General features: G+C 40.8%; 1 protein-coding gene across 2 annotated transcripts in view; it reads left to right on the top strand.

Moving 5' to 3' along the window:
* Window positions 1-25953, top strand: part of ninl (ninein-like) — a 151720-nt gene that overhangs the window by 70947 nt on the left and 54820 nt on the right. For both annotated transcript variants that reach the window (XM_043696419.1, XM_043696420.1), the window contains exons 9-11: window positions 7282-7418; window positions 17679-17819; window positions 20286-20460. In XM_043696419.1, the coding sequence (XP_043552354.1) occupies window positions 7282-7418; window positions 17679-17819; window positions 20286-20460 (453 nt within the window). The remainder of the gene's footprint in view (window positions 1-7281; window positions 7419-17678; window positions 17820-20285; window positions 20461-25953) is intronic.

The following is a 25953-nucleotide window of genomic DNA, read 5'->3' on the forward strand; positions in this document are numbered from 1 at the left end:
CCTTCATATTTGATCCTCTCCTTCCTTATTTCTCTCTTTGTTATCCTCTGTTTGTTTTTGTAGCCTTCCCAATCTTCTGATTTCCCAGTGCTCTTGGCCACTTTATAGGATCTCTCTTTTTCTTTAATACATTTCCTGACTTCCTTTGTCAGCCATGGCTGTCTAATCCCTCCCCGGATAATCTTTCTTTTCTTGGGGATGAACCTCTGTACAGTGTCCTCAATTATATCCACAAACTCCTGCTATTTTTGCTCTACTGTCTTCCCTGCTAGGCTCTGCTTCCAGTCTATTTTCATCAGTTCCTCTCTCATGCTCTCATAATTACCTTTATTTAACTGTAACACTATTACATCCGATTTTGCCTTCTCTATTTAACTGTAACACCATTACATCTGATTTTACCTTCTCTTATTTAACTGTAACACCATTACATCTGATTTTGCCTTCTCCTTGTTCCGAGTGTCCAGAAGAGATATATTTCCCGTTATCAACCCTGACACATCTTCCTATCATCCTAAACACCTTTCTTAAGCCACCCCTGAAATTTCTATATTCCTGGGAATACAAATCTTGACAACTTGTCCTCACATTAAATTATTTTAACCTCTGTATTTCTCTGCATGACCTGAACTCACTGTCTTGACTGGAATGCAGTCATGTACAAATATCCTTCCCAGTCTGCCATAGTCATGTGACCTCTACCATGAAGAACTCAAGCCATAACAGACATGCATTCATTTCAATACACTTCATATTGAACACAGTCTTGTGTTGCACACAGAAAACATGGTATCAGGACTGACACTGAGGTGAGTGTTGCATAGCTACCAATAGAGAGATCCAGCCTTTTGCACAGGTGTGCACTGCCACTAAAATAAATAAAAAGTTAAGAACAAGGAAGCTAGCCACAATTAATCACTGGTTATGAGAAAATGGCTGCAGCTTTTCCCTCATCAGTTCCTGTTCCAATGACTGATTTATACAAAAATGGATTTATGAAATAGCAACACATTTGTTGATCAAGACAGAACAATTATGAGTTATTGTATTCTTATCATTCCTGGATAGAGACTGGTTCAAAGTATCTTAGGTCTCTCTGAAGAAAAGAAAAAAAATCAGAAAATTTAGAAGTTTTGAAGTTGAGCTTTGAGCCCCAATTAAAAATTATGTACGGACAGTGCATTTCAATATTAGGGACCAATGTGAAAAAGAATTCATTAATCAATATGTAACAATATCAACTCAACTTGCAGAATCTATGAATTTGTGAAATGAAAAGATGATCTAATTAAGACAGGATTGTTTTAGGCTGGGTGACACCACCAAGAGGATGGATTACTCTGTGGGAATGATTAACATGGGCGGCACGGTGGCACAGCGGTTAGCACTGTTGCCTCGCAGCGCCAGAGACCCGGGTTCAATTCCCGCCTCAGGCGACTGACTGTGTGGAGTTTGCACGTTCTCCCCGTGTCTGCGTGGGTTTCCTCCAGGTGCTCCGGTTTCCTCCCACAATCCAAAGATGTGCAGGTCAGGTGAATTGACCATGCTAAATTGCCCCTAGTGTTAGGTAAGGGGCAAATGTGGGGGTATGGGTGGGTTGCGCTTCGGCGGGTCGGTGTGGACTTGTTGGGCCGAAGGGCCTGTTTCCACACTGTAATGTAATGTAATCTAATCTAATCTAATATGAACAATGATCTGGAGTTTCAGATCACAGAGGGCAAGTAAAGTGCCACTCTTCTCAGCCAGGATAAGCCTAAAGCTTGAACTGATAACACTCAACATGCTAAAAGAGTGTAGAGTGTTGAAGCACACTAAACCACTGATCGTGGAACAGATCATAGAGTAATAAGATGACGTGTTCAGAGGGTTATGATGTCTTTTAGGAGAGTGTAATCTTGAAATAGATGTGAACACAAGATGCGATCAGAATTTGCTAAGGAAAGTTCCAGCTGTCCTTGAGACCAGGCTGAAAGGCAAGGAAACTGGAATAGACAGGAGTAATCCAGCAAGTAGGCAAAAGTGAGGACTGCAGATGCTGGAAATCAGAATCTAGATTAGAGTGGTGCTGGAAAAGCTCAGCAGGTCAGGCAGCATCCAAGGAGCAGGAAAACCGACGTTTCCTGATGAAGGGCTTTTGCCTGAAATGGTGGTTTTCCTGCTCCTCGGATGCTGCCTGACCTGCTGTGCTTTTCCAGCACCACTCTGACCTAGTAACAACTCCTATGGATTATCACCGTGGTAACAGTGAGACAACCCGTAGAGAAATTGAGCACGTCTCACACAAACAAGGCAATCCTTGAATGGAGAATGTCACCTACTGAAGGAATGGAAAGTAATCCAGTGCAAAAGACCAATGTCATTGTGTGCCTAAACTATGCTATCAATAGCAAAAAAGCAACTGAAGCCAGAGGTAATATCAGACATGAGTGAGCAAAATCAAGATGAATTGGTAGAAAGCCAAATTTCATTTTGATAAGTGTGAACCAGTCAGGATACAAATACCTAACAACCTCAACAAAAGCCATCCTAATTGGCAATTTCGGACTAGTATGGAGCAGTTTTCAAGTCGACTCGGTGAAAGTGCATGACCTTGTATACCGTTATAACTGTAGTCACCTTCACCCAACTGCAAAGACTGTGCCTCCTGTACAGGCGGCTGATCAGGAAGAGTGAATGCAACACTTGCTCAGAATGCAGAGCAGCACAGCAACCCGTCAACAAAAATGGAACAACAATGGGCCCAACAGTGATAGCAAATCACACAGGAATGATACTCCCCAGGAAAAAAACATCACCCAGATGATTAGCCAGTGATGATAATCTGTACATGTACCATTTAAGACACCAGCAGGACTCTAGGACAAAATTCTCTTGAATTTTTTCTCAGTCCGAAAACAGAAGTCAGTGTATCAGCACATCATTCGGTGGAACTTTGGAGTGGCTGTGTTGCCACACAGCTTAAAGGGAACATTATTAAAGGACAATCTGTTTAATCCATCTGCAGAGACTGATGGGAATAGGAAATTGCTAATGCATGAGTACAGGTCTGCGTACAGTTGGTCATGTGGGAAAAGAAACATTAAATGATGTATGCAATTTTGTTCTTTGCTTTTTACATTAAAAAATGGATGTTTGGATTGGAATTTGTTGGTGCAAGTATCCTTCCTCGTCTGCTCTATGTTAGTTGTGATTTCTACCATGAGGCTCCATGCTTTAGATAGCGAATTTAAATTCATTTCAGTAATGTGTTGAACATGTGTATCGTTGTTTTGTACACATGATACATATACCTCTTCAAGTCCCCCATATCCTTCCTGAGGACCTGGGGTCAGAAATAAACATGATGTTTTGGATGTGGATAGGTTTTTGTAATTGCAGTATAATCGGTAATGCTTTACATGAGTCAGAGGACTTAATGATGTTCTATTAGGTGAGTAATTCTGCTTTGTGCTGATAATGCAAGGGGCAAGTGAAAAAGAGCACTCCCTGTGCCTCAAATATATGTAAATATAATCTTGTACAAGGAAGACACGCCTTTGGTTTGTTTGTCGGGACAGAGTTTATTTGTTTGTTCCTTCGTATGCTACTGCATAGAACTAAACAACTTCGTGACAATGTATGTTTATAAAGATATTTTTATGATATAAAGTATATTTTTGAAATAAAAAGACAACTGAACCAAAATGTACTACTTTCTGTTAAATGTCACACATTTGTGTTTATTTGAAGAGACCATATAGAAATTGAGCAGTTTGTAGTGAGAGCAACGATTGGATACTTCTGATAAACCAATCCAGTGTGTTGTCCTGGTCAAATATATTTGGCCCATCATACTGGTGCTGAATCTTTAAAACATCTAACCAATTAATCTCATCTCACCCTTTTCTCCGTAACTCTGCAATTTTTTTTCTTTTCAAACATGTATCCAATTTATTTTGAAAGTTACTGTTAAACGCAGCAAGTTCAGTCCAGATCATTGACCCACTATAGATTTTTTTAAAAAAAAGTTAAATTCTCATTATCGCTCAAGTACTTTACTGTTAATCTTAAATCTGTATTCGAGGTTGTGGATATATTCGTCGAGCTGGGAAGTTGATTTGCAGACGTTTCAACCCCAGTAAGCAACATCTTCAGTGCTTGGAGCTTCCTGTGAAGTGCTCCTGTACTGTCTATTCTGAAATTTATTTGGTTCCATTTTGCTGGTTCCAGTTGTTCATTGTAGTGGCAGGTATATTGGGCTTAGGTTTATGTGCTTGTTGATGGAGTCTGTAGCTGAGTCCCATGTTTCTAGAAATTCTGTGGCTGTCTTATGTTTAGGTTGTCGTATGATCGTTGTGTTCTCCCAGGTGAATTTGTGGTCTTTGTCATCTGTGTGTATGGCTACTGAGGACAGCTGGTTTGGGTGGTTGCTGTTCTGGTTCAGGACCTGGTCGATGTGTAGTTTTCCTGTACGCTTTTATTGTGCATTGACCATTCTGTATTCTTTGTAACATCTCATTCAGGAATGGGAGTTGATTGTTGATTTCCTCCTGTCATAAATCTGATCCCTGTGAGTATGGTGGTGATAATCCGGTGTGGGTGCTCGATATCTGTCCTCTTATTGATAGCAAAAGTGTGTGTTGGGGTGAGTGTGTTGAGGTGAGTGTGTGGATTTGTGGTAGGGCTGTTTGTTCTAATCTTTGCATTACTGCTTCTGCTATGAGCCCAGAGATGGGTGAGCCCATAGGTATTCCACTTATCTGTTCATATATGTAGCTATTGAATGTGAAGCGTGTCGTCAAGCACAGGTCTGGTAGTTAGAGTATGCAGTCCTTGTTGATAGGTTCCCCGGCATGTTGTCTGTTCTGTTTGTCCAGGAGTTTGGCTGTTGTCTTTGTGGCCAGGGTTTTAATCAATTGAGGTTAGTAGTGCTGTTACATGGAATGACACCATTGCTTCGTCCTTGTCTATGTTTATGTTCTTGATGTTTTCTAGGAATTCCTGTGATGATTGTATGGTTTGCTTGGACTGCTAATAAGATGTTTTAGTTTTTGTTGGCGTTCTTCTGCCAGTTTGTGCGATTATGTTGCCTGGGGTTGCCGCAATGGGTCTAAGTGGTATGTCTAGTTTGTGTACTTGGGGTAATCTGAAAATCTTGGGGTGTTATTACTTTCTGGTTTCATACTTTGTAGGTTAATCCAGGTTATTAGTCCGTTTTTTTTTGTAGGTTCCATAGTGTGTTGTTTATTCTGTTGGTGAGCTGTGGCGTGGGGCCACACTCCCTCTGTAGGTAGGTGTCAGTATCTGCAAGTAGTCTCTCCGCTTTCTGAATATATTTGGTCTTGTCCATGATAACAGTCATTCTGCCCTTGTGCACTGGTACTATGATTATGTTCTTGTCATTTTTGAGTGTTTTTAGGGCTTCTCTCTTTGTTGTTGAGGTTGTTCATTAGTCTTTATTAGTAAGGGTACAATGGTTTGTCTGACTGCTTGCTATGTCACTTCGGTTAGTCTGTTAGTTCTGAGCATACATTCTAGTGCAGCCAGTAAGTCTGTTGATTTTGCATCCCTATGGTTGAGGTTGAGTCCCTTGGCTAGTACCGCCTTTTCTATATCTGTGAGCTGTTAGTTGGAGAGGTTGCTATGTCCTGTTGTCTGGTAGTACCATTTTCCTTCTGTATGTGGTTCTGCTCTGTCTTATGGTAATTGCCACAGTCCATTCCTAATTTGTTTTTGAAATTTACAATTTTTGGCATGCAATTTCTTGTCTGTACTGGTGTAGTCTGTTGAGACCATCCTGACATGGTTTTGTCTGACTTGTTTGTTTCTGTGGCTTGTGGGTTGTTGATCGGTGGTCTCCATCTAATCTGACACACGTTTGTAGAATTTGATTCCTTCAGCATCCATATAGGAATCAGAGTTGTTCATAGGTAGTGCTTAGGCAGTTGGCACAGGAGCACACATCGGATTACCAACACCATACTCACTGGGATCAGATTTAAGAGTGAGGAGAACATCAACAATCAACTCCCATTCCTGGATGTGATGTTACAAAGAACACAGAATGGTGAGTGAACCACAAAAGTGTGCTGTAAAGGACCAGGTCCTGAACTACAACAGCAACCACCCAAACACACACACAAGGGAAGCTGCATTAGGATTGTGTTCAAAAGGACTACAACACACTGCAGTACTCCTGACCTATGAAGGGAAGAAGGAGATCACCTCTACAGAATATTCGCCAAGAACGGATATCCCCATAACTTCATCCATAGATGCCTAATAGACAAACAACGTGACGAGGACATGCCATGACCTAATTCACTAGCCACAGTACCTTACATTGAATAAAAGTCTCGGAACTGACAGCCAGATTACTCCGCCCACTTGGGTTCATGATAGCCCATAAACCGACAGCCAGGCACAGACCCAGCTCACCAGGACAAAAGACCCTACACCCATCATGTGCAAGACTAAAGTAATTTACATGATTCCATTCAGACACTGCACAAAACACTATATAGAATAAATAGGCAGACAACTAGCAATCTGCATCCACGGGCACCAACTAGCCACTAACCGCCACAACAGCTGTCCCTAGTAGCCATACACACAGATGACAAAGACCACAAATTCACCTGGGACAACACAATGATCATAGGCCAACCTAAACATAGGACAGCCAGAGAATTTCTAGAAGCATGGCACTCAGCCACTCCATCAACAAGTTCATTGACCGAGGCCCAATATACCGGCCATTACAACGACCAATTGGAACTGGCAACTAGAAGCAGCAGAAACTGAACCAAATAAATTCCAGAAGAGAGAATGCAGCAGTGCCTCACAGGAGGCTCCAAAGCACTGAAGATGTCACCTAGACAGGGAACGAAACGTCTGCAAATCAACCCTCCCAGCTCGGCGAACATACCCACAAGCACAACAACCGGAACCCGAGCTGCAACTCTTTACACAAGCCTTGAATTATCAACTGTCCAGACTGTTTGTTTCTTATTTACTGCAGTAATAAACATTGCACAATTTTGAACATATCTATGAAATCTCCCTTTTACCACCTCAGTTTTATGGGTATGCACCTATTTTAAATGCATTATTCTACAAAAGTGTAATTCATATTCTGATGTAGGAATCTTTGCATATGTGCTTTTTCTACCTCCCCCACCCCCCCCCCCCCCCCCCCCACCAAAAAAAAAAATTCATTGATCCATTCATTTAATGGTGTAGGTTATGGAAGCAAATTTGCAGCATTCACTGTTTAAAATGCTAATTGTTCCTTTTTGACAGACATTAGACTTTGATGTGGAACAGAAGGTGAACCTTGCACACCTAACCAAAGCACTTGACAATGAGTTATTGACCAGCAAAAATGGAATTCATCAAGCCGCATTCTCCTGTTACAGAAATGAAATAAATGGCCTTCAGTAAGTGCGTTCCTTTTAATGTCCTTTTAAGTCATAATTATTTTCCGTTTTGATGAGTGTCATCCATGGCTAATCAGTGGCTGATGGTGGAACACTTGCTTCAAAATCAGAAGGTCAGAGTTCAAGCCAAAGACTTGAGCACTAAGGGCTGATGTTCCAGTGTAGTACAGAAGGAATGCTGCATTTTCCAAGGTACTGTCTTTCAGCTGGGATATTAAACAGGGATGGCTGCTTCTTGGGTAGATGTAAAAGATTCGAAAACTGTATTTTGAAGAACAGCAGAGTTCTCCTTGGTGTCCTGGCCAATGTTTATTCCTCAGCCACATTATTAAAACTAATTGACTAACATTATTTATCTATGCACACTGGCATTTTTACAACAGTGATTACCTTAAAAAATGTACGTAATTGGCTGTATAGTGGTTTGGGACAGTCTAAGGTTGTGGAAAACAAAAAGTAAATGGAGCTTTTTTCCTTCTTAGTTCTGAAAATGTTAAACTCTTCTGTATCCCTATATAACATTAAGCACCTCCTAGCTTAAATGCTGCAGTTTCAAACAACCTGTGAACTGGAAGTCATGGCACTTAAAGATTTAAATAATTTAACTCTCCTTTTAAAGTCAGGTTCCAGCATCTGCAGTCATTGTTTTTACTTCTTCAGTTAAAAATCCCTATCTTGCTGATCCATCTGCCATCTGGTGACTGTTGAAGGTATTGCTATATGGTTGTAAAAATTTTGTTTTGCACACTCCATTGTTTTGTTGGGAATACATGTGGATTAAGATGTTGACTTTCACTGTGAATAGACAAACTATCTAGAAACCATTAGAACTAACACTGTGTAAAAATATAAATAGCTTCTAAATGCAAAAAAAACCCCAGAAATTGCTGGAAATGCTCAGCAGGTCTGGCAGCATCTGTGTAGAGAAATCAGAGTTAACGTTTCGGGTCCAGTGACCCTTCAGAACTGATTGTAGCTTGTATTTGCAGAAGAGAGGGTGGGGGGAGGGTCTGAGGAGTAAACAGTACCTGGTGATAGAGCCCAAAGAGAGAAGAACAGTTGGATAGACCAAGGAGTGGATAACAATCTGGCTAGGAGGGTGAATGGCTATTAATGGGGACTGTTAGTGGCTAACAATGGGTTGTGTGAATAGCAGACTATGTGGTAACAAAACCTGGTGTGTGGAGGTCGGGGCAAGGACATGGGGGAGTTCAAGCCCTGAAGTTATTGAACTCCATATTGAGTCCAGAAGGATGCAGGGTTCCCAAGTGGAAAATGAGGTGGTGTTCTTCCAGCTTGTGTTGAGCTTCACTGGACCATGGCAGCAAGCCAGATATTGGCCAGGGAACATGGTGGTGTGTTGAAGTGGCAGGCAACTGGAAGCTCAGGGTCTTTTTAGTGGATAGAACGTAGGTGTTTGTGGTGAAAGGGTTAAAATTGTGTCCCAATACATGTGTGAATCTAACCGAAAATGGAAGGTGTCGCTTAGTCCCGTGTGAATCTTATTACACACCTTCCCGTGTGAATCTTCTTATCTGTATGTGACCAGAATGGAATGTGTTTTTCAGCCTTGCTCTGCTGTTCACATGAATGTTTAGATCTCGAAAAGAGTATATCAGCTGGAAAAGTCTCCAGTTCGGTAGAGTCTGCTCCGGGGTTGCGTTTAACCGCCGAGCGTGGGTTGTTGGCAACCGCTCTACGAGAACTGACGGCTCCCAGTTCCGGTAACACGTAGAGTGAGTATAAACCAGACCCGTTGTAAGTACGAGACCTGGTTGTGGCGACGCTGCGGGGAATAAAACACTTATATTCTAGCAGACTCGCCTCTTGGCTGTTTGTTCTGTGTCAGACTACTTTCCTGCGAGCCTGGTCCTTGACCTTGAGAATTTTTTAAAACAGTGTTCTGCGAAACAGTCTGGATACTGAGGATGGAGGAGGTAAATGGGCAGGTGTTACACCTTTCGGTTGCAGGGGAAAGTGCTGTAGTGGTGTGTTGGGAGTGAAGAAAGAGTGGACCAGGGTGTCCTGGAGGGAACAGTCCCTGCCGAAGGTGGACAAGAGAGGGGAGGGGAATATGTGTCTGGTTTTGGCATCTCACTGGAGGTGGCGGAAATGGTGGTTAATGATCTTATAGTTGTGGTAAGATGGAGATCATTTGATCAGTTGCCTTTGCCATTTCCCCTTCTTCCCCTAATCCAATAGACCAAACCTCCAAGACATGCACCCAGTTCTAGACCTGATCTTGAACGTTTTTCTAGTTTTTCTCTCATTTTCCGTCATGTTGAGCTCATTTTGTTCATGACACCCATTTGTTCTTTCAACTCAAATCCCACTAAACAACTAACTGTCCAACTCCCCTTCCTGGTTCCCATGTTAGCTGATATTTTTAATGCTCTTCCTCCTTGGGTTTTATCACTTTCAAATCTGCACTGTCACCCTTCCCCCCCCCCCAAAAACATTAATCCTTTACTCCTACCCTGGCTCCCATCTTTTTAAACAACTACTCTGCCTCCAACCTGCTTTTCCTCTTTAAGGTACTTGACATTGTCTCCCAAATTTGTGCCTTTTGTTCTGGAACTCCCTGTTTGAATCCCCTCAATTATATATCCCCTGCTACTTCCATAGTACACAGCTTGGAAGGATAGATAGGGGTGATGGCGAGGTAGATCTGAGTGTTGTCAATGTATGTTTGTAAACTGATCCATGTTTTTGGATGATGTAGGCAAGAGGCAACATGCAGATGAAAAATTGGAAGGGAGGAGAGTGATAAATTATGTCCTATGTGACTGTGAGAGAAGAAAATTCATCCTTTTTTGACACGTTTGACATCTTTGATCATGCCATCCTCCTCGATTGTCACTCCATTGCCATCCAGCTGGGTGGAAATGTGCTCATTTCCATTCTCATCCATTTAATTGCAATTGGAGAATTGCCTGCAATAGTTTTTCCTCCCACTCCTGTACTATGACCTCTGGTGTCCCTCAGGGGTTTATCCTTGGGCCCCTCCTATTTTTCATTATATACTTGCCCCTTGGTGACATCATCTGAAAACACACATTAGTTTGTAAATGTACACTGTGAACATCCAGATCGCCTCACCATCATCCCCCTCTATCCCTCCGCAGCTTCTGAATTGCCTGACATCTGCTCCTAGATGATTAGAAATAGCCCCCATTCAGACATTGGGAACAGCGACAACATTGTCTTTGGTGACTGTTACAAAATCTATTAGCCAGCCACCAACGTCATCCCTCTCCCTGACAACTGTATCAGTTAAACCAGATTATTTGCTAATCTGGATATCATGTGTAACCACGTGAGCATCCTGCATCATAGCCAAGCCATTGCTAAGACAACCTGTTTCCAACTCCATAATGTTTACTAATATCACTGTCATGGCTCATCTGTTACTGAAACTCAGCCATGCCTTTATTTCAAGATTATTGTAATGCACTGGTCTTCAATGTTATACCCGCCATAAGCTTGTGGTCATTGAAAACACTGCTGGCCATCTCCTTGTATCAGTTCTTGCTCTTTAATGGAGCTGTGCTCAATGACCTTTATGCAATCCAGTTAAAACAGTGTCTTGATTTGAAAGTTCTTATCTTTGTTTTTGGATCCTTCCATGGCCTTTTCTCTCCCTATCTTGGTAAATTTCCTTCAGTCCCCAAACACTCTGAGATAGCAGAGTGCGGCATGGTGGCTCAGTGTTTAGCACTGCTGCCTCACAGTGCCAAGGACCCAGGTTGGACTGTGGGAGGAAACCCATGCAGACACGGGGAGAATGTGCAAACTCCACACAGACAGTTGCCTGAGGCCTTGTTATATTTGGTCTTATTACTTTAACACAAATGTAAATGCATGCAGATATAACAGCCATTTATTAAAACACCACTGACGATTATGAAAGTCCTATAAGATGATTTGCTTATACTTGTATTTTTTCCCCACTTCATTCATATTATCAATAAATCATGTTGAAGCAAAGATGTGTGTGGGTGACTATATAATTAATTAATTGTGCCAGTAATAGAGAAATAGTATAGCCAATTAGTTAAACAAAGGTACATGATCTCTGAAAAGCATTTTATCCTGCACAGTCCTTTTCAACTGTCCTATTACCATGATTATATTACCTAATTAGCTCAGTACCATTTCTCCTGAGCACTGGTGATCAGATAGACATACACTAAATCATTACAGATATTGCTGAGTGTTTACTTTCTGGCATTGCATCATCCCCTTAATCAGTTGAAATGTAGCGCCCTGCCCACACATGGTGTACAGCTTGCATTCTCAGATTCAACCTCACCATGTTCAGTGGAAAGTCATTTTCAACTCAAACTGGTCTTTAAGAAGAGGCTGGTCCCACAAGTTGTACAAGACATTAAAATATCCGTGATAGTATGGACCGTCATTCCTACACTCCTCCAATTCTTCTCAATGTTGTCTGCCATGTAAAACTGTCCTGGTTGGCCCTTGTTTTCCAATACTCCGTTTGCAGATGAATTATTGTTAGCAGCGCAGTTAACTGAAATAACATCAGCATAAGACCTGGGTGTATCATGGTGTTCATAACACTGACCGCTGTAAGGATACAATTGAGCAGTGATTCCCACCTGCAAAAATGTCCAACCTATTCAACAAGGTGCCACACAAAAGGCTGCTGCGTAAGAGAAGGATGCATGGCATTACCGATAATGTATTAGTATGGATAGAGGATTGGTTAACTAATAGGAAATAAAGAGTGGGCATAAGTGAGTGCTTTTCTGGTTGCTAATCAGTGACTGGTTTTGTGCCTCAGGGATCAGTATTGGGACTGCAATTATTTGTAATTTACATAGACGATTTGGAGTTGGGGACCACGTTTAGTGTGTCAAAGTTTGCGGATGACACTAAGATGATTCATAGAGCAAAGAGTGCAGAGGACTGTGACACTTTGCAGATGGACATAGATAATTTAAGTGAGCGGGCAAAAGTCTGGCAGATGGAGTACAATGTTAATAAATGTGAATCATCCATTTTGGTAGGAATAACAATAAAAATGTCAATTATTTGAATAGTAGGAAATTGCAGCATGCTGCTTGCAGAGGGACCTGGGTGTCCGAGTGCATCAATCACAAGGTTGGTCTGCAGGTGGAACAGGTAATTAAGGCAAATGGAATTCTGCCCTTCATTGCTAAAGGGATTGAGTTTAAAAGCAGGAAGTTTATGTTGCAGCTGTATAGGGTGCTGCTGAGACCATATCTGTAGTACTGCTTGTAGTTTTGGTCTCCTTACTTGAGAAAGGGTCTACTGGCCCTAGAGGGGGTGCAGAAGAGGGTTCACTAGGTTGATTCTGGAGTTGAGGTGGTTGGCTTATAAGTGGTAGTCTAGGATAACATTCATTGGCATTTAGAAGAATGAAGGGAGATGTTATAGAAATACATTAAATTATGAAGGGAATAGATAAGATAGAAGTAGAGAGGATGTTTCCACTGACAAGTGAAACTAAGGACAAGAGGTCATAGCCTCAAAATTAGGGGGAGCAGATTTAGGACCGAAATAAGAAGGAACTACTTCACCCAGAGAATTGTGAATCTGTGGAATTCCCGGCCCAGTGAAGTAGTTGAGGCTTCTTCATTGGATGTTTTTAAAGCTGAGATAGATAATTTTTTGAACAGTAAAGAAATGAAGGGTTATGGTGAGAGGGTGGGTAAGTGGAGCTGAGGCCACAAAAAAGATCAGCCATGATCTTATTGAATGGCAGAGTGGGCTCGAAGGGCCAGACAGTCTACTCCTGCTCCTGGCTCTTATGTTCTGTAGGTTTGTGGAAAGATTAATTCACAGAGGAGATTTTTCATTCTGTCATGCGTCCCACTCTTCTGATTCAAAGTTTGTAGAAGTCTCACTTTGGACTTTACAATGGTGACTGTCCACAACAGTTACTTGATTGAAATGCTGAAGCTGTTGAAATTTCCCTCTGGTACAGCATCTGTTTCCCCCAAATAACCGTTTAGGCTTTTAATTTATAAATAAGAATGGTGTGCCATGAAAGACCTAATATTTGATATATGTGCAGCAGAGTTTCTGCCTCACTTTGTGCTGGGTTTCCTACCATCATCCTCTTTGACTATTGGTATCCTACAAGGCCTGATTGAGCTATTGAGCTAGTGTGATAGAGGAAAGCCATTTACTGGTCCAACTAGAAGAGACCATTGTATGAACAAGAAGTGGTTTGTTTCATGTTAGTAACTTGTACAGGTTACATTCAAATTCACGGGTTTATATCATCAATCTCTTTTCTTCCTGCCACCTTCTTGTAATTTACCCCTCCTGTTTTATTCTAGTAATCCCCAAACCCCCTAGCAAAAGCAAAGTACTGTTGTAGCTGGGAACCTGAAATCAAAACAGAAAATGCTGGAGAATTTCAGGTAGGTCTGTGGAATGAGAAACCAGACTTATCATTTCCGGTCCAATATGACTGTTCTTCAGAACTGAAGTCATGTTGCCTTCACAACCTCTGAAGGAGTTGGGAGATTTCTGATCATGTTCTCTCCTTACTCCTTACTCCAGATTACAGGGAAGGTGAGTGAACTGTTGAGAGTGACAAGCGTCTAAGGAATTGAATGGCCATCCAACTGCTCCTCATTATATAACATAACTGGTTGAACTGTACAAGTGTGGGTCTTTGGTATCTGAAAAGTAAAGGGGGTACAGAAGCATTCATGACCATGGCCTTTGTCCCAAAATCTCCTCAACAATGTTTGGATCAGGGGAGTCCTTTGAACATCATCCGGTTTTATTCATTTCAGTCTCTGCTGAGTATCCCAAGATATGGGAGATGTGGAAGTTGGACTGGGGTGGACAAGGTCAATAATCAAACAACACCAGGTTATAGTCCAACAGGTTTATTTGAAACTGCGAGCTTTTGGAGCTCTGCTTCTTCCTCAGGCATGATATGATAGGGAAGTATAAGACCAAGACAATACTGCCACCTGTTGGCCTCCCATTCTTTTGACCTGACATGACGTAATGAGGTGGTAGAGACCCCTGTGATGTCTGCCAGGGTCACTGCTAACCTAGTGTGTTGCAGCTTTGGATATTTATTTTGTCTGATCTTGATTTTTGTTCTGTTTGCTTGAAAAATGTTGTACTTGCAGCTCTAAGTATGTCCAGATTTCCATCACCTACTTAGTTTTCTCACTGCTCTTGAATTCTGAAACTTCTTTATCCCTGGCCTCAGCCTTTTCTACTAACTTAAGAATCTACATTTGACACAGTATAGCTATTGTCTTAGTTTGTGCGACATTAACCATTAGGTAGCTTCAAATTGTGAAGAAATATCTGAACCATGTCCAGAATATTTCCAGGTCTTGCCATTGTTAATTGGAGATCCTCCTTGAGCTGCATTCCTGAGAGAATATCTACCCCTTGAACTGATACTAACTTGATGAAGATTGAATTACTTCAGGGTTATCAAAATGTTTGTCAAATTTGTCTCATTACTTTAAGCACCAATGTAAACGCTCGTGCAGTTATTACAATGCAGGATCGAATCTTTATTGTTTCCTGTGAGAGTTCCCCAGTGCAATGATTTGCTCGCCCCACTTAAACACCATTTGTTCTTTTTGATCTTGTGCATATTATCAACAATAATCAAAGTTGCAGTGAAGAAACAATTCCTAAAAATGAAAGAGTAACCAATTAGTTGTACCAAAACATAGCTATATAGTATAAGTAATTAATTGTAGTTAAAGATTCACTGTTAGAATATATGCTTTTCCAATTATCCCATTACAATGGTAATATTGCATCATTTCACTCAGCATCACTTCCCATAAGTGCTAGGATTTGGCATGTTCCTGGTCAATGCTGCCACTACTTTAGATTCCTCCACTGTCACTAGATTATCAGACAGCGCACTTGGCATCCAGTATTTTGGGAAGATCAAAGCCGTGTTTTTGGTACAGCTACAGATTTTTATCCCTAGCTACCAACTCTAGCCCTCACTCTGGCAATTACCTGAGACTGAACAATGTTGTTTGCATCTGTGATGTAAAATTAATCCTGAGATGTTCACCCAAACATATATTTGTGCCAACATCAAGGTTCCCAATTGCCACTTAATTTGTTTGTTCATGGGAGAGGATGTTGCTGGTGAGACTGGCATTTATTGTCCGTCTGTAATTGTCCTTGAACTGCTGCTTTGCCTAATGTATTGGTACATCTACAGTGCTGTTAGGAAGTGAGTTCCAGGAATTTGACCCAGCAGCAGTGGAAGAATGATATAGTTCCAAGTCAGGATGGTGTGTGGCTTGGATGCTGTTGTGCTTCCAGGTGGTAGAGATCATGGGTTTGGAAAGTGCTGTCAGAAGAGGTATGATGTATAATGCCCAACTCCGTGCTGCCTCCTCTTATCTGCTGCTGAAATGCTTGTCTATTCTTTTGTTAGCTCTAAATTTGACTATTCCAACTTGATCCTGGCCAATTGCCCACATTTCACCTTCCGTAAACCTGAGGCCATCTAAAACTCTGTGCCTCTTCCTTCCTCACTCACCAAATTCCATCCATCCATCACATCTATACTTGATGACCTACACTTACTCCTGGCTTAGCAAAAGCTTGAAATTCTTGACCTTCATTTCAACACTCCCCATCTCTGTTATCTCGTCCAAGCCAACAACCTTTCGAGACATTTGTTCTCCTCTAATTCTAGCCTCTTGAGCATCCCTAATTTTACTTATTCCACAATTACTGCCTTTGCTTTCAGGTATCAAAGCCCTAGTCCATAGATTCCCTCTCTAAACTCTGTAATGTGTCTATCTACCCTCCCTCTGTTTAAGATATTCCTTTAAACCAACCTCCTTTACAAAGCGTTTTGTCATCTGCCTTAAATTGCCATATGTTTTATGATACTCCTGTGAAATGTCTTGGGACATTTTATTGCATTAAAACTGCTTTATATAAATACAAGTGGTGTTGTTACAAATGTTGCTGGGAACTTAGTTTAAGAAATTGCATCCTCCTGTTTATTTTTGGAAATGTTTGTTCTCACTGGACACTTACACAATACATGCCTTACAATCCTATTTTTAGCAGAAAACTATTTTAACTCATCACATGTCGATCCTAATTTAATGTACATTGGTCTGACAACATGCCCAATACATTGAGCTTCTTGGGTTGTATGGGCCCTTGTTCTCACAGGAATGTATTAGGATCCTTCCATGCATCATTTATTTAGACTCATAGAGTCATACATTATGAACTGAGACATTTTGGTCCAACTGCATTTGGCCCATATCCCTGTCAACCTTTTCTGTTCTTGTACCTGTCAAAATGTCTTTTAAATGTTGTAACTGTTCCTGCATCCTTCACTTCCTCTGGCAGTACATTCCATATATGTATCACCTCTGTGAGGAAAACTTTGCACAAGCTTCACTTTCTACTTTTACAAAGTAAGTAGGCCTAACACAGATTTCCAGATTAAACACTGTTCTGAGGAAGCATCACCGAACTTGCAATGTCAACTTTAATTTCTTTTCACAGATGCTGCCAGACCTGCTGAGCTTTTCCAGCAATTTCTGTTTTTGTTACAAATCTACATTTACTTTTCTTCGGTTCTCCAATAGTTATAATCAATATATTAATAAGAAACATAATAAACTGTCATGTGTCTATCTACCCTCCTTCTGTTTAAGATATTTACACAGGTTGGTTTAAAGGAATATTAGGCTACCACCTGTGACGTGCATCTCATGAAAGGATCATACAGACAAGACAAAATACTAAACATGTATAAAATCAAAAATCTAAAATTAAAGAAAAAACAAATAATGTAATAATCAGTAGGTTTAACAGCATCTTTGGAGAGAGAAAAGGAGTTAATGTTTCAAGTTGAACATGACTCCTTTGAGACAAATGACTTTTTTTTTTGTTTTCAGAAGAATAATCATATTTGACTTGAAGCACTAACTTTTCTAAACCCAAAGCAGAGGCAGTAAACTATACTTTTGTTCTATTGATTCTCACAGGAATCAAAGATACCTTTCCAATATCAGAGATGGTGGGGAAATATCATAATAATGACTCTATGACTCTGTGTTCAAGTAGGGAAGCTATTGCCAGTATATTATCAAAATATGTTTTGGTTACATCGAGTAGGAAACATCTCATCCTAAATGACTACTACTAAGTATTCCTACTTGATTTATTTTATTTGTTATAAGAAATGAACAATGATGTCAAATTGATGTTGACCAAACCTTGTTTTTGCAGAAGACAAATTCAGCAGTTGTATAAGGAGAGAGAAAAGACCAAAGCAGACTTGGACAGAGCAGAGAGGTGTAATGTCGAGCTAGCCAGAGAAGTTGATGACCAACATGCCACAATGGAATTGATCAATGAAACCAAAATCAAGTCAGTAGGAGACATTGGTTGATTTTTTTTTTTGTTTACTTTTGTTCCCTAGGTGTGAACATTTCCCAGGATGCAGGAGGAGAAAATATTGTGGATCGCAGAAATGATATTTACATAGAACATAGAAGAATACAGCGCAGTACAGGCCATTTGGCCCTCGATGTTGCGCCGATCCAAGCCCACCTAACCTACACTAGCCCACTATCCTCCATATGCCTATCCAATGCCCGCTTAAATGTCCATAAAGAGGGAGAGTCCACCACTGCTACTGGCAGGGCATTCCATGAACTCCCGACTCGCTGAGTAAAGAACCTACCCCTAACATCTGTCCTATACCTACCACCCCTTAATTTAAAGCTATTTGTGGGGCATCTTATTGGCAGTGTTGCTATTTATTACCTATCCCATGGTAACCCTTGAGAGGTAATAGTGAGTTGGCATCTTGAATCACTGCAGTGCGTGTAGCAAAGCCACTGCCATAATATTATTAAGTACGGCATCCCAGGATTTGACCAGGAATGGTGAAAAAATTATGATACGTGGCAAAGATAAGATGGTGTGTGATTTGGAGGTGGTGTTCCAATGCAGTTGCTGCCCATGACTGCCTTAGTGGTGGAAATCATGGATTTGGGGAAGACCTGTTCAACGCTATCAAAATTTCAGGCTACCTACATGGTTAAGAACGCATTGGTGGGCTTCCTGTAAAATGTTTCTTATCAGCTCTTTGATGGGTTGAAGTACTGTCTTTTGATGTTCTCATCAATTTGCTCCTGACCCTATCTTGCTCAAGATGTTTATTCCTTCCCCAAGTTTGTTTCTGTGGGTTTTAGGTACCCTCCAACTGTGTCAACCAGGAAGCTTTTACTACTAATGATGAGTATTTTCCTGCCAGTGTGCTATCCAGAGACATCCGAGCCTAACCTGACCTCATTTCCAAACACACACACCTTTCATCAGTAAAGCTGGATGTCAAACAGGAAGAGGAACCTCTGGCAACTTCTTATTCTAAGTTATGGGCACTGAGGCCCTGTTGTCCCTCTAACGTGGGTCAGACAACTAGATCAAGAGTGCCTTGAATTCCCAATGATCCCCCCAAAACTATCCGTTAACCCCCTCCCACCTCAACTGATCACTGTTTGTTATGTAAATAGCACATACGATTCTGACTACAGACTTGTTTATAATACCTCTCTCGCCACAGTGGTTTTAGCAATATCATGATATGAATAACGATTTGGTAAGAGTACTAGGTGACTCTGGAAGCTTATCACAGCCCCAGTCTTATCCCAAAGAAGGAGACAATGAAAAAAGTTCTCAATAGTAATATGTATAATAGGAACAGATTCAACTTTTTAAATACAAAATCAGCAGCAAGCCATTTGCCCCACAACACTGTTATGCTCAGCACAAAACTCCCATTCAGCTTGATTGAACCCTAACAACATGTCATTATTTTCTTTCCTCCCTTTATGTAGGTAGCTCATTTTCCCTTCAAATGAATTGTGATGAAAGGGGTAAATTTATATGTATTAAAATTAATATTGGTATTTGGATTTCAAAATAGAGGCAGTTGAGTGTTGTTTATCTTTTGGAGGGTTTCTATAATAAAAAAGAAGGGTTGGGAAAATCCTTCTGGAGTAGTGACTAAATTCAACATTTATCAAACTGAAGTGTCTTCAGACCCATATCATGTTAATGCACAGATGTTTATACTGTTGGCTTTATGTTCGTAAAATAAATGTGAGGCCATTAGCTTTGCTTTCAGTTCAGAATAATCTAAAGTTAAGAGTTTCTTTTTAGTTCTTTTTAGTGAAGATAACTCTGTTGAGTTTAAAAACAAGTTTAGTTGAAGGAGTTCAGTGCAAGGAACAAGTCATCTCATCAGAAGAGTTTTTAGTTTGTGAAACTTACAAACCAGGAGACTTTGATAAGAAATCTGCAAGATATTAGAATGTTTTGGCTTTCAGATTTGTGACAAGTTAGTGTTGGCAGATTTGGAAAAGACTCATCAAATTGTCTGCAGCACACAGCAAAGATTAGCTTTAGTAATATGGAGCCCTAAAGTGCTGCAATAGGTGTACAATTTATCTGGATTTGAGTGTCTGCAGCCAATAGTGTTGGGGAAAAGGCTGAAGCTTTGTTTTGCTGTATTTTGATTGTCTTCTCCATTTATCTTGTTTTTTTTCAAAATAACATCTTTTATGTAATAAACTTCTGTTGTTAAAGAAAGATCAGTTTCATGTATATACATCTCACACCATCTGCTGCTAACCTGCCCAGTGACTGTATATGGTAATGAGTTCCAACTTCTGGAGAAGACACGTATCCCAAATATCATTTGTTATAGCTGACATGTTTGGCAGTTTACATTTTGTGATGTGATTGTTGTATTCAGCCATTCTTTTTAATGCAACTCTAGTAAATTGTTTGCTCACCTTACCTGCTTGACCATCTCCCCCTTCGCAGAGCTTTGGATCAAGGATACAAGGAGAAGATAGCAGCCGTTAAATTAGAGATGGGCAAGGAACAGGAGATGATTGTACAGCAGGTGAACACACAGCGAGCTGAACTTGAACATGAGTTAGATTCCCTCCGATCCGATGAGATCCATTTCCAAGAAAAGCTGAAACTGGCAATGAAGGTATGTCAAAGAAAAGCCTTGTGTTTCTCCCTTTTGGGGAGGATAAATTTATTCAGTTAATGTTCCTGATTGCTCAGGTGCAGGGTCATCATTCCTGGCTGGAAAGGGTATTTGAGTGAAATGATTCTTGAGAAGGAATACTTAGTTAATTCCCACAAAAGTAGACTGTATTCTTCCGCCACTTTAACTCCGTTTACATAATGTGAGGTTCTTAGGAATCCTCTATTGCAGCTCCCCCAGTTTATAGCAGGCAGAGCGATATTGATGATTTTCACCCTCTATATAGAGTGGCTGATTAAAGAAGAAACTTTCAAAAACAAGTGGAAGGAATTGTCAGTCTTTAACGAAGTTTGAATATCTCAGTGATGATTTGTTCTGGAGAGAGTGAAGGAGAGACAGACAGAAATGGATAGTCCCTGTCCCCTGTGTTGCAGAATTGAAAAATACAACAGTACAAAAACAAGATGTGATCAGCTACTGAATTGTTCAGAATGTTGGAGCACTTTCCACTCTTTAAGTCTTTTTAGTTGACACTTATAATCACAGCAAATTACTAGTTTTGGGCCAGTATGTGTGCTCGATAGGTTAAGCATGGATGGCCTAAGTTGGGCTTTGTCATATCAATAAAAGGTGTTGTTACTTTGAAATTGCAAACCATAGCATTTTTTTCCAGCTTTTTATGATGTAATATTGGCTTTTGCATAAGTGAGGAAAGTTGTACAGTGTCTTAAAATATTCTTTCTATTATTATAATATTAAAATATTCTTTATTGAGTAAGATGCATGCAATTACTGTGGAAATGACCGGTCAAATTTTTTGATAATTGTATAAAATTCCTGGTATTTTGTGCCTCCCCTCTCCTCCCTTAAGACTTGGCCTCCTTGTATACAATATCCTATATTGGCAACAAAACAGGTTGTGTCACAATCTACGTTCTGCAGTCCTGCCACATCCAGTTGTGAATGGTGAAGAACAATTGGAACAGTTAAGAGGTGGTGGAGGCTCCGCAGATTTCCCTATCCTCAACAATGGGGAAGTCCGATTGGGTCCTTGCACAGTGGGCAGCTAAGAGTGAACCACATTGCTATGGGTCTGGAGTCAACATGTAGACCAGACCAGGTAATGGCAGTTTCCTTCCCTAGAGAACATTAGTGAACCAGATGGTTTTTTTGCACAATTGTCAATGGATTCATAGTCCTTATTAAACTCTTAGTTCCAGATTTTTATTGAATTCAAGTACTATCCTTTGCCGTGATAGGAGTTGAACCGGGTTCCAAGAAGATTACCTGGGTCTAGCGGTAATAACACGAGGCTATCGCCTCACTTATTACTCAAATTGATTCACTCCACGTGATATCAAGAAACGGCTGAAGGCACTGGATACTGCAAAGGCTTTGGGCCTTATCAACATTCTGGCAATAGTACTGAAAACCTGAGCTCCAGAACAAGCTGTGCCTGTAGTCAAGCTGTTCCTATGCAGCTACAACACTTTGCATTTGTTGACAACTCAAAACTAGGTGAAAGTGTGAGTTGTGTTGAAGAAGTAAAGAAGCTTCGGAGTGATTTAGCTGAATGACAGTGTATTAATTAAATGCTGGCAGAATTGGGAAACATTGGTGTACAAGGGGACCTGGGTATCCTTGTAAACCCATTTCTGAGAGGAAACATGCAGCAAGCAATTAAGAACACATGTGGCATGTTGGGATTAACTGCAAGGATGTGTTGAGTGCAGAAGCAAAGATGTCCTGGTACAATTGTACAGGGACTTGGTGAGACGACACCTAGAGCATTGTGTGCTGTTTTGGAATCCTTACCCGAGAAAAAATAAACTTGCCATAGAGAGAATATAACAAAGATTCAGCAGACTGGTTCCTGAGATGGTAGGTTTGTTGTTAGAGATGAGATTGGAGGCTTGTATTCACTAGAGTTTAGAAGAATGAGAGGAGATATCGTTGAAATGTATAACATTCTGACAGCCTTGGACAGGCTGGATGGGTGGGTTAGAACAAGGCAATATATTCTCAAGTTGCGGGGTAGACCATCTAGAACTGAGATGAAGAGAAATTTCATCATTCAGAGGGTGGTCAGACTATGGAATTCTGTATGACTTAAGGCTGTGGAGGCCAAATTACTTGAATATATTTAACAAAATATTTTTCTAGACACTGAAGCCATCAAGGAATATGGGCAGAGAGCAGGCATTTATCATTAAAGTAGAATATCAGCCATGATCAGATTGGATGGTGGAACAGGTTCAATGGCATGAATGGCTAACTCTTGCATAGAAACTGGAAGGGCCATTTAGCTACACATTTCTGTTCTGCTAATCATTGAGATTGTGACTGATCACCTTACCTAACTGCAAAAACCTACCTTTACCCCCACTTGCTTTAGATATTCTCCGAAGATATCAGTCTCTGATATATATTAATAATTGATCCAGCATCGATTGGAATTTGTAGGGAAAAGGTCCAAACGTCTATGCTTAAAACTGTTTCCTAGTTTTACTCTTGAAAGATATGGCTCTTATTTTTCACATAAACCACTTTGTCTTAGACTCTCAAATAAGTTAAAAGACTTTTTGTCTTCTTTCTACCCTATCTGTTGGTCTTAATATATTGAATATTTTGATCTAATTACCCTTAATCATCATAATTTTCAAGGAATACAAACTAGTAACAATTTTTCTTTGTAATTTAACCTTTGGATTTCAAATATTGTTCTGGTCATCCTTCGCTTAACTCTCTCCGGAGCCAAAATATTCTTCCTCAGGTCAGCTGCCCAGTCTATTCACAGCATTCTAGATGTGACCTAACTTGGACTTTATGCAGATGAAATATAATTCCTAGGCAGTCTGCTGACATCCATACTACGCATATATGTTAATCCAGAAACACGCGTTTGCATAATTCCAAGCTCAATACTAAGAATCATAGAATTCCTACAGTGTGGAAAGAGGCCATTCAGCCTATCAAGTCAGCACTGACCATCCAAAGAGCATCCCAGCCAGACAAAGACACCCATCCTATCCCTATAGCCCTGCATTTACATGGCTAATCCACTTAGCCTGCATATTCCTCGACACTACAGGGCAATTTAGCATGGTCAATTCACCTAACCTGCATATCTTTGGACTGTGCGAGGAAACTGGAGAACCCAGCGGACACCTATGCAGACACAGGAAGAATGTGCAAACGCTACACAGGTAATTGCCAAAGATTGCAATTGAACCTGGGTGATTAGTGCTGTGAGGTAGCATGGTAAACACTGAGCCACCATGCTGTCCTTTATTGCAGAGTTTATGTATGGTGTCATATGCAAAGGCCAAACTCTGAAGAGAGCTATTGAGATTTTGAAACCTGGTTCCGCAGTAAGGATGGGGTACAGAGGTACAATCCCAACAATCTTTGTGCTTGTGGAAAATGTGAACAAGTTGGATTCTTTCCCACTGTCTAAGTCATTTAACTAAGATTCTTGCAGGATACCTTTTAGTCACATTTTGCTCATTATCCCCACTCTCTGTCTCCTGTTACTCGGACACTTTTCTAACCAGGTCAATTATTTGCCATTTATTCCAGGAGCTTCAGCTAACTACCTCCTGTGAAAGACTTTATTAGCATTCCCTGACTACTGCTGCAGCGACCTCTTAAAATAATTAAATCACGATGATCTGTGTGACCTGCCCTTTAGAAGAAATCCACGCTGGTCGCCTCTGATGAAGTAAAACGTTTTAAGATGTTTGATCACTCTATCCTACAATTACAGGCTGTAGCACTTTCCTAGGAGAAAGTGAAGTCTGCAGATGCTGGAGATCAGAGTCGAGAGTGTGTTGCTGGGAAAGCACAGCAGGTCAAGCAGTGTCCGAGGAGCAGGAGAATCGGCCATTTCCTGATTAAGGGCTCCAGCCCAGCACGTTGATTCTCCTGCTCTTCGGATGCTGCGTGATCTGCTGTGCTTTTCCAGCAACATAGTCTCGACTGTAGCAATTTCCTGTCAATGCTGACAGGCTAACTGACCTATAATTCTGTCTTTCATGTTTCTTCAGTCAAGGAGTGACTTGTGTAATTCAGTAATCTGCAGGAATGTTTCCTGAATAAAGGTAATTTTTGGTAATTGTAATTGGCGAATAGACAACAAGAATGTTTTTGAAAACTGTTATTGGGATTTGGAGGTGAGTGGAGGGTTTGGGAAGGGAAGTAAGGATGTGAGGCTAAGGAGAGAAGTGATAGGTGATTAAAATTCTTTTGAGGCAGCACCTCAAATAGGTATTAGTGAATTTAAAACCCATTTTAAATCCTATCCTTCAGATACAAAAGTGAATGTATAATTAAAGTTGTTTAATTTCAGTGCTGATTGTAAACACATAAAAGTATAGATTTACATTCCTGTATAGCACCTATGACAAGCCTAGGATGTCAAACTTTTACTGTCGAGAATGTTTTGCTGGGAAAGCAGAGCAGGTCAGGCAGCATCCGAGGAGCAGGAGAATCGACGTTTTGGGCATAAGCCCTTCCTCCACACCCTTCCTATTCATATCCCTTTTAAATGTGGTAATTGTACCCACTTCCACCACTTCCTCTGGTAGTGCATTCCATACACTGACTACTCTCATGAAAAGGTTATCCCTCAGGTCATTTTAAAAAAAATTTCCCCTCTCATCTTAAACCTATGCCCTCTAGTTTTGAACTCACCCACCCTAGGGAAAAGACTATTCACCCTATTCATGCCCCTCATGATTTTGTAAATCTTTATAAGATACCACCTCAGTCTCTGATGCTCCAGAGAAAATAGCCCCAGTCTATTCAGCCCCTCCCTACAGGTCAAACCCTCCAGCCCTGGCAACATCCTTATAGAACTTTTCTGCATCGCCTCAAGTTTAACAGCATCCTTCCCATAGAAGGGCAACCAGAAATGTACACTGTATTCTAAAAGAGCCCTTGCCAGTATCCTGTACATCTGCAACATGATGTCCCAATTCTTACACTCAGTGCACTGACCAATGAAGGCAAGCATGCTAAATGTAGCCTTTACCCTGTCTACTTGCAACTCCACTTTCAAGGCAAAATGCACCTGCACCCTTAGGTCTTTTTTGTTTGGCAATACTCCCCAGGGCCCGACCATTAACTGTATAAGTCCTGCCCTGATTTGCCGTACCAAAATGCAACATCTCACATTTATCTAAATTAAACTCCATCTGCAACCTTGAGCCCATTGGCCCATCTGATCAAGGTCCCATTATAATCTGAGACAATCACCTTGACTGTCCACCTATTTTGGTGTCATCTGCAAACCTGCTAATTGTACCTCCTATATTCCCATCCAAATCGTTTATATAAATTAAGAAATGCAGTGGACCCAGTACCAAACTTTGTGGCACACTGCGAGACAGAGACCTCCAGTCTGGTAAGCAACCCATTATCACCATAGAACATAGAACAATACAGCGCAGAACAGGGCTTTTTGGCCCTCTGTGTTGCATCGACCTGTGAAAC

The sequence above is a fragment of the Chiloscyllium plagiosum genome, chromosome 9 (assembly GCF_004010195.1).
Source record: "Chiloscyllium plagiosum isolate BGI_BamShark_2017 chromosome 9, ASM401019v2, whole genome shotgun sequence".
Classification (NCBI taxonomy): domain Eukaryota; kingdom Metazoa; phylum Chordata; class Chondrichthyes; order Orectolobiformes; family Hemiscylliidae; genus Chiloscyllium; species Chiloscyllium plagiosum.